The following is an 18,303-nucleotide window of genomic DNA, read 5'->3' on the forward strand; positions in this document are numbered from 1 at the left end:
TCATATATCCTGTGGTTGTGAATTTTCTGCATAGAGGAGATAGAGCTCTGCATACCTCTCTTTCAGGTATCCTTATTTTGGTTTATTCAGAATAACTTTGAGGAAAATAACCGTTATCTTTCATATTCACTAAACCCTTAATTGAATAATCTGTTACTGTTTTGGTGCAAGATTACTAGGCAATCTATTTTGCCAATATTTCAGAAGAATCATTAAGAAAATAGGAGATGACCCAGACTGAATTAATTCATTCAAAATCTTAGTATTTTTATCTGTGTTTTCTTTATGCCAAGTATTCTACATATATGCTATGTTTACAGACCTTGCACAATTTGTTTTAATATACATTTCAAAGGGCTTCCACTCTCTTTCTCTCATTCTCTTAACCACAATGTAGAACACTGCTTTACATCTACAGAGAATTGACCTACATCTGAATAGGTACAATGATATATCCAGTCACCTAGAATTTAGCTTCCCAGGCATCTTTCAAAAATAATAATAATAATAATCCAGTATTTGTCCTTTTGCCAAAGTCAGAAGTCACATTACATAAATGCTCAGGATAATGGATTTTCCTTAGGATTTATTATGTCATGTTCAAGCTGTGAATTTACTTATCTTCATCTCAGCCCTAGAATTAATGAATGGCTAATCAAGTGTAACGGTAAGATAATACTGTATTACCCCAAACTACACCCTTATAGATATGGAAACATTTGCTAGAGTTAGCAAAAGAATCATGAGTTCAAAAATTCTACTGGAGACGCTGATGACTTAAGGCTTTTTACAAGTAAAGTTTGAAGGCAATACCTCTATTTTCTCTGATAATAATAATTCATAATAATCATTTATCCGGAAGATTCAACTTTGCTGTTATACCCTACAAACTGATCTTATATTTGAAGATTTCACCCAAATCCATGTGTATACCTACTGTACACACTTTCATCATCTTAATAGTGTTCTCCTTTTCAAGGAGGAGCAGGACATGTAGAGTATCTATGTATATGCCAAGTTGATGTGAATCAGGAATTGAAACTTTTGAGATTGAGAAATATTCAAGGCCATAGAAAACATAAGTACAGGAGCAAAGCTAAAGAAAAAGCTAGAAGAAAAACTCAAAATTAAAACTGAAAGCTGCACAACTATACCTTGCTTGCCTCCCAGGGTTGTGGGTGCTCCATTGGTGGAGGTTTTCAAGAAAAGATTGGACAACCATTTATCCAGGATGGTATAAGGACACCTGCCTCAGGCAGGGGAGACCTCCAAGACCTCCAAGTCCCCTCTAGCCCTATGATTCTATGCTCAAACAGTGCTCAACTGACAGAGAAAGCTTTCCTACTCTGTGTGGAAATACTATTCTCTGAGAAAGGGTAAGGATGCTGTCCTCCCCTATGATCAGCAGAGTTTTAAAATATGCTCAATAATGTTTATTAATTTATTATTGTCTTTATTAATTTATGTATGTCTTTATTAATTTATGAATTTCTAATATTTATTATACACAACTCATTTTTGCAATATTCCTTTGTGCTGGTATGAAGAACGAACCTTTATTTAATAATAAAGCTTATTATAAAATTAGATTTTTATATAAAGATTGGTAAGTGGATAATTGTGCATAAACTATGCACCCATAAATTGTATCCCTTGGATATTGGAACACTGAAAAAAAAAATCAAACCACAAGAAGAGTAATCCTAGACATTGTTAACTTAAAATTTTGTTTATTTAAGTATAAGAACTGTTGTAATGTCCTTTCAACTACGTGGCATTGTATTAATGATTGTTTGCTTAAAAGCTTATTTATAGCAATTAATAATTTATCTAAATATTTATATTATATAATCTGTTACATTCTATAAATATATTAATAAATTGTTATTTGTCATAACCCATTGATATATTTAGATGGAAAAGTGTGAGTAGCTGATAGTCAATAAAGATACATTACATTTGTAAATAAAGACATATCAGACATATAAATACATAAACACATAAAATGCACTCATAGGACATACACATAAAATTACAAAATTTTATAGACAGCTAGATATCTACGGTGGGTTTTTTTTCCCACAAACAAAACATAACTCTACTTTTCTTCTGTATTTCCATTTGTGACAATTACTAGGATTTTTAAAAAAAATGGATATTCTGCCTTTCAGCAAATTATGCTCTGTTCAGCATTTACTGCAATCTACCTTCAATGGTGCTTCCTCTGCCTGAAAGACTAAAATTTGTATAAATGTATGCAGTATCCTGAGGAGCTTATAATAAGCAAGCCAATCTGACATTATTTGTGCATATAGATATTTGTGATTACACATGGCTGAACCATTTACCCTGTTTTTATTGTTTTTATTAATACAGATCAATTGGGTCTGGACAAAAAGTGATAGCTTTCACTTCTGTAATGAAATTATTTCCTTCATCATGATAGTCGTCAACCGTTGATTGAAATTTTATATCCCCTTCCATACACAACACCACCACAAACCTCAGGTTTAGTCCTTATATAGTGCTTCTTTCTTTATAATAAAATATTCACACATATAGTACCATTTAAATTGAAATTTGCTTGAGTAAATTGGAATCGTCCTGGGGTTAAGACCCACTGAATTCAATTGAACTACCTTTTGAATAGACAGGAGCATGATTAATTTATGAATCTGATATCTCAATGCTGAATTACAGCTAAGGGATGGCAGAAATGGTTTGACATTGTGAATTGAAATTCCTACTCCTTGAAATATGGAGGATTTGTAATGCTCGCCATAATACAATTCTAACTCTGATTTAGATTGGAAGGTAATAGAATTAGGATGCATCCCACACCTCTTCCCTGCTTTTCCTCCCATTTCTCACTTTTTCTTGTACCTCTTGCTGTAGCATCAGCCCAGTAGCAAGAAAGGTGTAACAACCATCACCAACACTTAAGAAAAGTAAAAAGAAGAGAGGGAGGGAGCTGGGAGGGAAGGTTAGTGACGATTCAAAGGCCCATTTGGCTGACTCATAAGACCTAAGACTCATAATACTAAATGACATCATCAAGAACATGACACGGTCATGTTTGGTCTTGCAATAAAACAGCTACTTCAAGAATTATTGTAAACTTAACACTTTTGGATCATAACTTTGGTATTTGCGAGACTGAATCTTAAGCCTGAATGTCTATGGAGATTCTCAGTCATCCAGGTTATGGTTGTCCCAAAGGTGCTTTTTACAAGAGGCAACTGGACTTTCTGGTTTTTCTTTGAAGATGTTTCGCTTCTCATCCAAGAAGCAGAGCTGAAGAAGCTTCTTGGATGTGAAGGGAAACGTCTTCAAAGAAAATCCAGAAAGTCCAGTTGCCTCTTGAAAAAGCACCTTTGGGATGACTTAAGCTTGAATCCACATTTACTACATACCAAAACTTTTCCTTTCAGGACAATAATGTTTATAACACAATACACTTCTTACTACTACCATGGTTTAGAAGGCATTACTTTCCTCATCTTTATTATTCTGAAGTTGAACAGTCGGGTAGTCATTCTTTGCATTACAGACATTTTATTTGCCCAAGTTGTGGTTAAATTTATTCATCCAATTATATTGCCTAGAGCCATGATTGTGAACCTATGACATGAGTGCCAGAGGTGGCACGCAGCATCCTCTCTGATGGCACGCGAGCTGTCACCCCAGTTCAGCTCCACCACGCATGCGTGTGCACCTCCCACTAGCCAGCTGGTTTTCTGGTCTCTGCCGTGCATGCAGGGAGCCCATGCATGGGGGGTGCACATGCGTGGGGGCAGGGATCATGTGGGGCTGCACGCTCATTGCATTTTGGGGGTTCAGTGTGTACGCAGGGGCCATATGCTCATTGTATTTTGGGAGTTCAGGCGTGCACATGTGCATTCGTGTGCAATGGCATTCACATAAATGGGGAAACAATTTTAATTCTGTAAGTGGAAATTTAAGCAAAACCATTGCATCAGTATATGGGACACGGTCTTAACACAAAAAGGACAGCATTCCTTATTAACCCAAACCCTTGTTCCTCCACAATTATTATGCTATATTTTTTATTTTTATTTTATTTATTTATTTATTTTCAATTTATATACTGCCCTTCTCCCTGAGGACTCAGGGCGGTTCACAGCCAGAATTAAAAACATGAAATACAAATATTAAAAACAATTAAAATCTATATAAATTTGGCCCAAAATTTAAAAAAACCACAAACCAATTAAACATTTAAAAATTTAAAAAATTTCTTCCTAAACCAGCCTGGCTTGCTGGAAAAAGTGGGTTTTAAGGGCACGGCGGAAGGCACTGAGGTCTTGGATTCTCCTTATCTCTGGGGGCAGCTGATTCCAGAGGGTAGGTGCCCCCACAGAGAAGGCTCTCCCCCTGGGGATCACCAGCCTACATTGTTTGGCTGATGGCACCCTGAGGAGGCCCTCTCTGTGGGAGCGCACGGGTCGAAGATAGCTAGGCCTTATGCCATGGAGCGCTTTAAAGGTGATAACCAACACCTTGAAGCGCACCCGGAAGACCACCGGGAGCCAGTGCAGCTCACGCAGGAGCGGTGTTACATGGGAGTGCCATGCTGCTCCCATCACTACCCGCGCTGCTGCGTTCTGGACCAACTGGAGCCTCCGGGTGCCCCTCAAGGGGAGCCCCATGTAGAGAGCATTGCAGTAGTCAAGGCGAGAGGTGACGAGGGCGTGAGTGACTGTGCACAGGGAATCCCGATCAAGAAAGGGCCGCAACTGGAGAATCAGGCGAACCTGATAAAAGGTCCCCCTGGTTACAGCCGTCAGATGTTCCTCCAAGGACAGCTGCATATCCAGGAGGACTCCCAGATTGCGAGCCCTTTCTGTGGGGGCCAAGGACTCGCCCCCAATAGTCAGTGATGGAGTCAACTGACTATATCGGGATGCCGGGAGCCACAGCCACTCAGTCTTGGAAGGGTTGAGCCTGAGCCTGTTCCTCCCCATCCAGATCCGCACAGCCTCCAGGCACTGAGACATCACTTCAAGGGCATCGTTGGGGTGGCCTTTTGCTTTCCAGGCATGTATTTCATTTGGGGAGGGGAGGAATTGAGGGTTGATTAGCATCCAAAGTGCTTTTTTCTTGCTGTGCTCTCTTCCCTTAGTCTTTTGGTGTTTTTTTCTTCTTTCTGATGCCCCCTTTGCTTTTCCTCCCTCCCTCCTCAGCAACTGGTTGCTAAGACATAAGACAGAATGATCTTGCAAGGACTCTGTTTCCTACCAAATTAAATTGAACTTCCAGTACTTTCAAACTTACTATGTATAGTCAACTTTTAAAGATGATGGGTGGCTGAAGGATCACAGTTTTCCCAGTTCTAAACTGATTGCTGATGGCAGATAACTTCTGAAATATGGTTGATGGCTGGTTCTCTAGCTAAAGGAGAAAACAACCAAACTAACTTCTCTGGATGTTCTAGGATTATAATAAAAAAATTCCCCCCTTTGTTTCCTTCATTCTAAGCTTGATTCATGATTACTCCATGGGCATGCCTATATGATTTTTTTGGCCACAATATAGAACTGGATTGCCATGGCTTTTTTTTTGAGAGGTGTTTATGTCTTCTAGTCTAACTTGAGTTCTAGGATTTCCTGTAATCTCCCATCCAGTGAGAAGCCCTGCTTAATTTTTCAGGTCCAGGTTAGGTCAGTGATGTGCTGCCATCTGCTGAGGCTACACAAAGCCTACAAGGGTGAAACAGAAATGTCCCAATCTCTAATAACTTGCCTCTTTACTAAGTTCGATATCCTTTTTTTTTTCTTTGGTTTTAGCAGGTCTTACCCAGAAAAGATAATGAAAGACCAAAAGACTCAGAACATACCAAAAATCAGTTTAACTCCATTTCTGTGCAATGTGTTCAAATCCTGGCAAACATTCCCTGTTATTCCCTACATCTGTCTCTATTACAATGCCAAGGCTTCAGTTATTAACCCGACTGTCACCACTCATTTAAGGATCTCTGGCTCTGGCCATATATAATCTTAGCATGTCTTCAGTCTGAGACATGTCTCAGGAGGAACAAAAAACACAGTCCAGGTAATCTGTATGTATATTGCTTCCTCACTTTTTCCCTGACCATCATTTCTGCCAAGAAATCAATCTTTATTTGGATTAATTGGATTTATACCCGTTCCTTTTCTCCTGCAACCAATCTAGGTTATGGAGAGCAGAACTATTTTCAATGAGTCAGGATAAACACATACTGGGAAAAATTAGGAAGCAAAAAAATACCTTGCGGTTGAAGACGATTGTCAGTAATATTTTAAAGAGCAGGCAGGAGAAAATTGAAGCAACTGTGTCAGTGTGAGGAGGAATGACTGCTGTACTAAGCAAACAAAGGGAGGCTGCTATGGAGCACAAGGCTTTGTTTCTCCTTTTAACTGGGTGGTGCTTAGAAGATGCTGGAATACTATCATGAAAAACAATTTCAACTCATTTAACCTCCTCAGGCAATCTGATTCTCCAAGGTCTTCTTTTTCTGTCCTTAGCAGCATCTTGAGATGGCCACAGCTGTACCCAAATCCCAGTGTTAGAAACAAAACGCTGATCGGATAATTTGGGATCGAACTATTTTGAGAACTAGAGGAGGCAGAGGAGAAAGTGTCATGTTCAAGCAGAAGGTCAGCTTTTCTTTTACAGCAGGGGGGAATCTTGATAGTTGATATGAGATCTTATATGAGATATGAGTTCTCACGGATGGGCATTTCTAGCCTCACTTTAATTATTTTAACAGGACATACCTTGGAGCTCTGCAGAGCTTTGTTAATATTTTGATCAAAGCAGAGGAGAGCCCCACTTCTCTTCAACAAAGTGCAACACACTTGGCCCTTGGTTTTCTTCATCTACACCAGGGGTGTCAAACTTGCATCGTCATGTCATTGTCACGTGATGTACCACAACTTTTTTCCCTTTGCTAAACTGGGTGGGCATGGCCAGTGCATGACGCATCCGGCCCGCGGGCCACAAGTTTGACACCCCTGATCTACACTATCACCCTAGTGAAACATCTGAATGTTCCACCTCCACTGTTCTTCAGAGAGTAATGTGACATTGCTAAGTGGTTTGCCATGTTAAGGCAGATGTGTACAGTTGTAAAGAAAAAAAAATCTGGTTGATGATGATACACATATACTGTAGCTGCCAGGGAATGTTAATTTTAGTGATATGTGTAGGATTTTCTTTCTTTCTTTCTTTCTTTTTTTTTTTGCATCAATCCCTACTTTTCTATGGCAGGACCTCTTTGTTATAAAACCTTAGTAAGATCACACCTGGAATACTGCATCCAATTTTGGTTACCACATTACAAAAAAGATGTTGAGACTTTAGAAAAAGTGCAGAGAAGAGCAAATGATTAAAAACCTGGAGACTAAAACATATGAAGAATAGTTGCAGGAACTGGGTATGGCTAGTCTAGAGAAAAGAAGGACTAGAGGTGACATGATAGCAGTATTCCAGTATTTGAGGGGCTGCCACAAAGAAGAGGGAGTCAAGCTATTCTCCAAAGCACCAGAAGGCAAGACAAGAAACAATGGATGGAAACTAATCAAGGAGAGAAGCAACCTGGAATTAAGGAGAAACTTCCTAACAGTGAGAACAATTAACCAGTGGAACAATTTCCCTTCAGAAGTTGTAGGTGCTCCATCACTGGAGGCTTTCAAGAAGAGACTGGACCAGCCACTTGTCTGAAATGGAATAGGGTCTCCTGCTTAGCAGGGGGTTGACCTAGAAGACCTCCAGGGTCCCTTCCAGCTCTATTTTGTTTGAAACATTGATTGTTCAGAAACCAGATCTGAAAGCAAAACCTCCCAAACTGCACAGTGTGTCTTCTCTCTCTCTCTCTCTCTCTCTCTCTCTCTCTCTCTCTCTCTCTCTCTCTCTCTCTCTCTCTCCTAAGAAAATGCATCTCCTGGCTGGATGTTTGGAAGGAAAGAACAGAGCCTTCTTCCAAGGCAGATGGTAGAGCTTTCACACAGGATGTGGCACTTCTAGTACTCACTCGATTTAGAACCTAACAGAAAGTCCTTCTGCAGCTCATAGCCCTGTCTAAAAACAGCTTTGTAAAAGTTTGAAAAGTAAGAAGTCTCATTCGATTGGAGCTCGATACATCCATGTACTTTTCTTGGCAGCAAGACAGGAGATTTGTCACTGCTTTCTTCTAGCATGTTTTTCCAACTTCTCAGGCTAGCTTACAGCCCTGGTCTCCCATCCATGTTCTGTTCTGTCCCAAACCTGCCTCTTTCAAATTCTGGTTACTGCTGCCATCTGCTACTCTGCTATTATTGCAGCCATAAAATTATTATCTACATTGAGACATTAACATCTACATTGAGACATTAATACTGTAAACCCAAATAAACAGGTCCTCATCATACGGTTGCAGTAACAAATGAATTTCCTCACTGTGAAAGATAGCCTCTGGGTGAACAGTCATTGTTCTGATTACATTACTGTCTGTGCGGCTTAGATAACTGTGGCTGCAATCCTGCACACTCCAAACACCTCACATTCAATGGCTTTTAACAGCCTAATGGTTTGCAAGAACCCAACATTTAGAACATGCATCTCAGTTGCTTTTATGGCACTCCTGGGATAAGCAAACAGAACACACAAAATTTGCATAGTATCGTACGACTGAACTCAGGGAAGTTTAATTACAAAACTGCATTTTAATTGATTACCTGTGGAATAAATGACAACAGTGCCATTTGGAGAAATAGCGACCAATATACACTTTATCAACAGAGCTTTTTTCATCCGACACATAATAATTATTTAATTGCAATACATTTAGAACTGCAATTGAAAATATTAATATGCATGCCGATTACTTATTGCAGCTACACGACAGGTTTGGAGCCCAAGCGAGGGGCTGATCTTTCTACAGAAAAAGATCTCAGCCTAGTACCAAACTTAACCATTTCTCCTCTTCCTCCTCTTCTCCAACTGCTTCTACTATTACTTTTACTATTATTGATAGTGAAGTGCCACAGAGTGCCATGTTTGAAGCTATAACCGCCAACTAAGCAAGCAACCAAGTCAGTCTAGAACATAACATAAATAAAGCACAACCATTCAGCAGCTAGACAATACTTCCCCACCCCAAACCAAATGTTATAGTAAATGTCGGTGATTAGCATACAGGTGTCCAAAAAAATAAAATTGCATCTATAAATAAATTTCAGTAGATCTGATCTGACAATAGCTTAAAAGCTAGCATACTGTACCTTAGGTTGCGGGGGAAAAATAATGGAAAGAAAATCAAACTGGATTATTGTGTGAGAACTTAGTTGCATTCTTGGTTCTGATACTCATCACAAATTCCTGGGTTAAGCATGTATTTAGAAATAGCTTGTACCTTAATTCTCAGTATATATCCATTTACCTAAACTTGTCTGGTTCATATATTTCTATGCCTGTAGATTAATTTATTTTTAAGTAGATGCTAAATGACTGAAATCGGGCCATCTTTGCCTTAATAATTGTTACCCAGTATGGTAACTGCAGTGAGGCTATAATAAGCACAAAGATGAAAGACTACAGAAACATCATTAATGGAGGAACGGATTTTGAAGATATCTGATCCTGCAGAAATCACTAAATTGACTTGTTTGATTAAAGAGGGAACTACAACTACTTTTATAAAAGTCTAGAAACCCTTTGTAGACTCTTTGCTGAAAATGGATAAACATGAACGATTGATTTCAGAATTTATTGATTAAAAAGGTTTATAGGAATAACGAAACTATGATATTCAACACGGGGGAGTGAAGGTGGTAATTGTTATGTTTATAACTGCTGCAAGGAAGATCAGAAGTTGTTGCTTCAGATTTTTTAATTTTTTTCTTGCTTTTTTGTGATTCTTCACTTTTAATTTTACCCTTTTATGATTTTTTTTCTATTTTTTCTGTTTGTGTAGTTTTTTTTTTAATTCTTTGTGAAATATTTTAATAACATTTTTTCATTGAAAAAAGATAAGTGTAACTTGGTTCTAGCCATGATCCTCTAAAAGGACCTTAATTAACTGTTAATTATTTCTCAGGTTCATAGATTGGTCAAAACAAAAGCAAAACTTGACTATTGGATCTTCTAGTAGGAAATGTCAGGAATGTATGTCAGAGGAAAGAAATATCTGCCAGTTGTAACAAAGGGAGAGACTTCTTTCTGCACCTCTACAGTTTGCAACTGGAATTACAGAATTGGTTATTGTCTAAGTTTTAACCCAAATCTGATTTATTATTTCTTGCATTTCACACCAAGCATTCCAGCAAACATTTTCAGTGAGAAAAGGAAGCAACTAAAGAGTCCAAAATATCATCCTGTTATGTGTCTTATAGTTCTCCAGTTACAGGCCCCATCAAATACTGCTTCAGCATAATTGCTTGGTCATAAAATTGAGTTAATTATTCCTTGCAACAGCAATATTATTATGATGACAATCAAACTCAGCTATCAGGTGAAATCAGTAGATATTAGGTCCTTCAGGACACGTGATATGAAGAGGAGCTTCATGAATGAATGTATAATGAACAAGCTCCTGCTGAATCTGCTACTTGCCATTTTGTTTTAAAACAATAGACTAATCTATTTCTTTAGTTTTCATCTCCTCAAAAAGTGATGATTCAAATCAATGGTCTATCATGCTCTGAAATACAGAAAATACAGAAAGTGATCATATTATTTCTTGATTTTGGAGTCTACAAAGTTTCTCCAAGTAGTTCTATCTTAATTTTTTCCCTCTTTACTTCCCAAAAATTTTGGCAAACTGCAGTATATAGCTGAATAAATAATTAACTAACTGATAAAAGAAACTGCTCAGGGAACAATAACAGAAATGGCTTTTTTCACATACTTTTATAGTCTCCTAGAACACCTGCAGTTATAGGACTTCACAAATGGTCGGAATTTTATAAGCATATTTCTGAGAAATGACTGCAGCTTCTCTGAAGAATTCAGTATATACATACAGAGTATTGAATTCTAATTTGCACACAAAGAATTTGGGAGTACTTTTCATTCATTGCTACAGTAATCTACAGTAATGACATATAACTTTGTATCTTGTGTGAGAAGATCTAAACTCACAAATGTATGTTTGATGTTCTCCATCAGTGGAATTGTTCCATAGTAAGAAAGCTTATGTTTAATTAATCACGCTATTACTATTACTACTTCTATTGCAACTACTCTGATTTGAAAAGTAAAATTCTTTGGGCCGACTGCAGAGATCCTAAAATATTAAAAAGCAAGAAAATGCTATGTAATGACTGCACAAAGATATTAAACATTGTTACATAATATCATGAATGAACCATACTGTGCAATACTGCATTGTATAAAATTTACAGGACCAGTTCATGCGCAAGACGGCATCTATACTTAACAATGCAACATCATGCCCAATGCAGAAAATTGCACCAATGTTGCTAGCAAATCCACGCTTCCCAATGGAAATTCTAACAAAATGCTGCAGTGTGGAGCACTGCCATTTTGAACCCCAATTTATACTTTACCATTTCTCTTCTTCCTCATTGTTCATTAAGAGCCAGCAAATCAGCCAACCTGTGTCACTGTCAGGCCTTCTTGGAATGTTTTATAAGTTTGATAATCAGTGGGACAGCATTACCAGAGTGAATGGCTAGATCCCGTACCTCACGTGTAGCTTATAGACAAAATTAATGCTTGCAATGCTACTGTTGCAACTTGCAAGCTAGTCCTAATTTATTTGGTCCCTACTTTTTTGCTCAGTCCCATTTTTCATATAAGATGCTTTTTCTATGGTCCATTTCATTTATCATTTGGCACAGTGGCCTTCTGTTATGACTGCCATATTTTGTTTGCTTAGGCATCATCTATGTAAAGACTGGCAAACTCTGAAATGTAATTTCCCATGCCGAGTTCCTAATATTTCTAGACTTAAAAAAAACAAAACCAAAAACATGGTACTCTCTCTCTCATCTATTTTCCCGTCAAATAAATCTTACTGCAACTTTGTTGTCTTCCTTCCTGTACATACTATACTGCTGGAAGTTATATTTTTGTGAGATAAATACGTAACATCTGAAAACACTAGCAATTTCAGACACAGAATAGCATATGACTTGTAATCGTCTTCTTTCAATATAAAAGAGAGATAAATGTCTGCAATCAATTATAATGGATGCCAGGCTCATTTACTATGAAGCAGTAGTCAGTGTTATTGCATAAATAGCTACGATTTATACGCACTTACTGTTATTGCTTTATTTCGCTAACAATGGTGGCATGGCAACTGTGCAATAATCTATCACTATTTCTGGTTCTGCCTACACACAATTGTTCTGCTGTATGTCGTTCCCAATTCTGTTTGCGATTACTGAATAACCCATATTTGTTTGTTTGTTTGTTTGTTTACACACACACACACACACACACACACACACACACAGAGTTCTACCAGTTTACCAGCGATGGTGAAAATTCAGTTGAATTTGATTGGAATATATCAAAATCTATCCACTTCTTTACATTCTAAATATAGGAGAAAGATATAAATGGAAGATTCTTCCATCTAGCAAAAAGTATTCAGTGCTAAGCTGTTAGGAACTTCGATTAGTGTGTTTATGATGCTGACACTTTTTCCCCTTTTCCCTTCTCATCATTTATCACTACCTGATAAGAAACACCTAACATGGTCCTCTCCAGTTTGGAATTAGTTGTGTTTATTGTAGGTGGTACAGATCAACAAGAAATTAAAGTGGTTGTTTTTATGAAAATAATTGATAATACTCCATTTTTAAGCAAAATAGATTGTGAGAACTTGAGCTGTAAAAGATCTCAACATGTTAATATGGTATATTGCAATTTAACCCACCGCTATAGGTATAAAGGGTTTTCTTTTTTTACTGTAATATTCTATGCAAAATAACTACATTTAGGCATAAAGCTCACACATCAAATACTTTCATAAGGCAAACTATAACTTAGCTTCATTCCACTTTGGAAAGACTAGAAAACTCTTTTTATTTTTGATTGTAGGTTATTGTGACAACTTTAAATTCTCAGGTCCTTATTTACAGTTTTCTGTGCTTTAGCAGCTAACTTCATGAAAGGATTCATGATTTGTGCAAGAACAAATCTTTGCATAATTCCTTTCAAAGCTTATCCTCCAAAATGGAGAATACCCACAACCGGAGGTCCAGGGAGCCCACAACCGGAGGTCCAGGGAGGACTTTTTGGAAGCGAGAACTGAATGCATGATCCTCTTATTCCAGCTCAAATAAGGTTGTCCTCCACAACTGTTCTCCTAGACTTGTGAGCTTGGAAAATAATATATTTTGGATTTGCAGGAGAAAAGGCAAGTGGATAAAAGGTTAATAACTCTCTTCCCACACCACTATTGTGAGTGTCTTTTGCAAACACTGGTAGGCCAGCCCCATAAGCAATCTTAATAATCCACAAATATAGAATCCCAGACTCATATTCGCCCTTACGCTCAATTTCATTTCAATTTTTGATACGGCAGAAGAATCAAACACTTTATGAATAGCCAAAACCAGCATTATAAAAACACCTGGAGATAAATAATGTCCACAAGAGCAACAACCAAAAAATAATACTGACAGGAATACCAACAATTCTCGAATCAAGATACGTGAAACATTTCCATGACGACAATGCTTGGTTTCACCTGCCACAGTCACATTCTGAAATGAAACATTTGTCCAAAGAAACTAGAGTTTGTGTAAATACTGCCTAAAAGGAATGAGATTCCCTATTGTTGTCAACGCTTATAGGAAATGAATCTATATGAGTACCAGGCGGATGAAGACCTTGTCTGATATGGTTTTAAAGCTGAATTGGTAAAGCCCAACTGTAGCCTTCATGTTTGTGAAAAGCAACAATTGTTGATAACCCACAGAGAGCAAAATGATGGAAGCTTTTAATTTAAGAGGGAAAAATGAGATCCAGTGCAACAGGGTGGTGCAGACTAAATTTCATGGGTCATCTAGGACAAAGTGTTCTACATAAAACTGAGCTCTAATATAAAGCTAATCAGAGTTATTGGTCCCTTAGATTGAGAGAGAAGAAAATTGTTTGCTTACAGTTTACCACTGGGACACAATCTCAGTTCTCTATTGATATCCTAGCCACAATTAGGGACCTGAAACATTAAGCCGAATTTACTATTATATATTAACCCCAATCCTTACAACTGATGATATATTAATCCCAACCCCTACAATACATCAATATTAATTAAATTCCAAAATTAAACAAGTGAATAAGTAGAGAGCTGTTTCATTTAACTCTGAGACACTTGTCTAATAATATATACAAATATATTGGTATATTAACTGCTTCAATCTTTTACCAGCTATTCCATTAACATTGTCCCATTAAAATACATCTAGTTTTCATGGCATTCATTTGACTTCCTTTATATGATAAATCACTTCCTTAATTTTCTTTATCCATTAATGTGTTAGAGCAGTGTCTATCCAAGGTCAACAGTTCTGGTTCATTTCTCACTTTCATGTCACAGTTGTTTTTTCTATTTTACTCTCTATTTTAAATCTGATCTAAATCCACCACTTCAAAATAACTGTAACAATAACACACAAGAAGTTGCAAATAAATTACTTTCATCCACATAAGCAAACATTGTTCCCTATTAACAAAAGACTCATACAAAGAAATCTATAACCACTGCAAAATAGGAGGCTGGGGATTATTAATTCAACAGTCTAAGCATCATACAAAAAAGACCGAGGACATTTGATTTCTAGACCACTGAAAGGATCAACAGGTAAACTCCAAAAGAAGATGAAAATGACCTCTTCAATTAAAATTTGAGTCTCTGATTCATGCAACACAGAACAGAGAAATAATTCAGAGAATTCTTATAGGATCTTATCAATTCTTTTTTTCTGAGAAGAAAAATATTATTAGATTATTTAAAAAATTAGATTTTTATCCAACTTTTATTACTATATAACTCAAGGTGGTGAACACAGCACAATCTGATAGCCTTTAAACCCAAGTAGTAGAGATTTTAGATTTTTCATTGCCCTGACTGATAGTCACCTTTGCAACATATCTGCAACAGTCTGTAAAGGTTAGTGGTTAAAGTGTTGGCCTAGAAATCAGGAGACTGTGAGTTCTAGTCCAGCCTTAGGCAAGTGTATGACTTTGGGCCAGACCCTCTTGTTGTGGGGAAAAAAGGAGGAGGAAGTAGTGCTACTGTATATATGTTCGCCACCTTCGGTTACTTACTGTATAAAGTAATAAAGGCGAGATAAAAACATCTAATATATAAATAAAATCTAAATAACACTGACTTCCATTTTACTGATACAGTAAAAAAAAATTCCCTATAGTGATAAAAAAAAAAGCTTTAATAGTCCATTTTTAGTCTCAGAAATATTTAAACTGCTGAAAATCAAAGTATGTCTGCTTCAGTTCAGACCTATCATCAAGCTTTTATTAGTGGAAGAGTGCTTTTATATTCTTAGGTGACTGTTGGGTATTTTTAAAATATTGTATACCTATAAATAATACTTACATAATTTCACTTCTTGTCATTTTCACACATTTAGACAATTACAAATCAATAGCCATAAATTACATTGTAAGGGAGAACTGATGAAAACCAGTTGTAAAAATAAAAAAAGAATAATTTTTGAAATTATTTTTAAAAAGGGAAGGGAAAAAGGACCTATCGTTAAAAAAAAATCCTTGCTAGGTGGTTTTAATGTAAAGATAAGCAGACAGGTAGGTGCGAAAGCAGTCAAGAGAGAGCAAAAGGTTGGCCAATAGCTAGCCTTTACTTACAGGTGTAGGTCATTTCAAAACTGTCACTAATATTCACAATATCAATCTGTGGAGCCAGCTTGGGGGGCTCTGTGAACTGAGATAATGCAAACATAAAGGCTGCATGTTCCTGGGATTGTTGAGTAGGAAATAATCCCCCTAAGGTAAAAAGAAGGGAAAAAAATATAATAAAAAATGGACATTAAGTAAGAAATCGAACTTTAAGTGACAAAGGTATTCTACAACTGCAGCGATTACACTTAATGGGCATCAAAAGACTTTCTGCCAAAATTTGTCCAAACACTTTGGCAGAAAGGAAGCCATGTTAGTCTCTTGTAGCTAAAGAACAAACAAACAATAAATAAAAATCATAGAATGGAGTCCCCCAAAGCATTGGGAGGATGGGTTTTAATTAGGCATAAGCAATCTACTTGTCATCAATTTCAAAAGGTCCTTTTTAAATGTTATGAAGTCCATATCCAGCCTTGGGGAGTCTTGAATTTCGCTAGGAGCTTTTGGTACAATATTCCACTTCATCCGATTATTACATAACCCCAAAGATACAAGATCCCCCAATTAGGTTTATAAACGAAGATCGAAGCTGCAGGAAACCGGGATTTAGGAATATTCTAAACCTTGAAACTAAGCCTTTTTGCAGCAAGGAATGGCCAATTCCCTCCCCCCTCAACCAAACGTGGATTTGCCCACGCTGAGCAGATGTTTCTTCAACAGGTTGTTGCTAAACTAAAAGAATAAACAAAAGACATATCTTGCTATCATTCCAGCAACTCCTGTTTTTGGACAGTGAGGGAGAAGAGAACAGGCCAAGTTTAAGAGAACCCACAATTAAGCCACGTTCTCCAAGAGATGCCCTATATAAGGGGATGTTACTTAGCCTAAGGAAGTAACAAAAAGACCACTCAAGCCCCTGGTCTCCCGAGGCCTGCTGTTCACTGAATCCCTGCTCATAGGAACAAGAGATTCGGGCTGTAAGCAATTATGAAGTGTCCCAATGGGTCCAAACATTAGCCCAAATGTTTCGGTTCGGGCAATTGGCTTCGGGAATACACTGTTTCGTAATCTGTTGGGCTTGAGTCTGTTAGATGGCCCAGCGTGAATGGCTGGCTGGAATAAAAACCGAACGACCGAAAAACGGCGACCGGTAGCGGGAACCGCAGGTGGAATTAAAGCTAAGAAGTCCGAAGCATCAAGTGTACCAAGTCCATCAGGGGCGGGGAGGAAGGAGGGGATACCGGAGAGGCTGCCTGGACAGGTTCAGCAGCGTGCAAAAAAACCCGGATTTGTCTGCGCCCGGCGAAATAAACAGATCAACCAGAAGCCCACTTCGGCGTGGTTGCCAAGGAAGCCTGCTCATTTTTTTAAAGCTTCACCTTTTGTTTCCTTAGCCAGACGCGCAAGCAACGTGGGAGGCGCGATCCCCCCCCCCCAAAAAAAAGCCTGGGGAATGGAGGGAAAACTGCCATATAAGCGCTGGGGCAAGGCGCGAGGCAGAAAAGCCAGCCTGGCGCCGGATTTTGTCCGAGGGAGGGGACGGAGGGACGAGATCTCGAGTGGGCAGGCGAGGGAAAGCGACTGCAGGTCACTGCAACAGCTGCCTGGCGACGTTGCCCCGCTTTTGTTTAGCAGCCTCACAACAAAGAGCAACGCCAAACTCGACGTCCGGCGGCGGGTTGCCCCACTCTAAGGACCCCAAAAAACCTCTCCTCCCCCCCCGGAGCGGGGGAAGAGATTGCGAAGTGATCTGCACCCGATTCTCGAAATACCGAGTCCCCACATGCAGGAGAGAATGAGAGCGAGAGCGAGAATAAAAGGAGGGGGCGCTTTCAGAAGCACTTAGAAGGCAGGGACCCTTCCCCTCCCCCCAAAGTCCAGTATGGGGGTCTCCTCCTCATCCTCTGAACGCGGTTATAGTACACGCAGTGGCCCCCTTCGCGAGCGAAGTCGAGGGGTGGGTTGTATCTCGCTCTCCCTCCCATTCTCGTAACACGCAGCAACATCGATTCCCCGCGGGAAGATGCCACCAAGATGCCATCGTTTTTCACACTCACCGATCTGGATGTTGCTGGGGAAATTGACCCCCAACGCTGCCCCTAGGAAACTGGTGCAGAAGAAGGCAAAAATGTGCTGCATATTCCCTTTTGCATTGGCGAGAGAGAAGCCCAGGTCCAAGCATAGATTTTTGGTGTTTTCCCCTCCCCTTCTGGTTTCTTCCTTTCTTCTTCCTTCCTTCTTTTTCTTCTCTCTTTTCCCCCCCTCTCTTTGGTTCCCTCTTTACCCTCCTATATTGCTGTGCCACTCTTTCTCTGGGAATCGAATGCTTCGGTTGCTCCCTTAACACCAACTGACAGCAGGTTTAACTGAGCTCTGAGAGAGAGAAATCCTTTCTTCATCCACAGTCCCCTTCCCCCCCTCCCTCCCTCCCTGCCTCCCTCCCGCAGAGGCATGCACATACAGCTA

At 38.7% G+C, this 18,303-nt stretch overlaps 1 protein-coding gene across 4 annotated transcripts in view; it reads right to left on the bottom strand.

Annotated features, from left to right (window-relative positions):
• The window catches only part of GRIA1 (glutamate ionotropic receptor AMPA type subunit 1), a 235,904-nt gene extending 217,872 nt beyond the window's left edge, over positions 1 to 18,032 (bottom strand). For all 4 annotated transcript variants that reach the window (XM_070933859.1, XM_070933858.1, XM_070933856.1 and 1 more), the window contains exons 1-2: positions 17,895 to 18,032; positions 15,847 to 15,984 (exon numbers count right to left, since the gene is read on the bottom strand). In XM_070933859.1, coding sequence (XP_070789960.1) covers positions 15,847 to 15,984; positions 17,895 to 17,976 — 220 coding nt within the window. In that variant the 5' untranslated portion in view covers positions 17,977 to 18,032. The remainder of the gene's footprint in view (positions 1 to 15,846; positions 15,985 to 17,894) is intronic.
• Positions 18,033 to 18,303: the final 271 nt, after the last annotated feature.

Source organism: Pituophis catenifer, unplaced genomic scaffold (genome assembly GCF_029215685.1).
Source record: "Pituophis catenifer annectens isolate HBS135680 unplaced genomic scaffold, rPitCat1.0.hap2 SCAF_2, whole genome shotgun sequence".
Classification (NCBI taxonomy): domain Eukaryota; kingdom Metazoa; phylum Chordata; class Lepidosauria; order Squamata; family Colubridae; genus Pituophis; species Pituophis catenifer.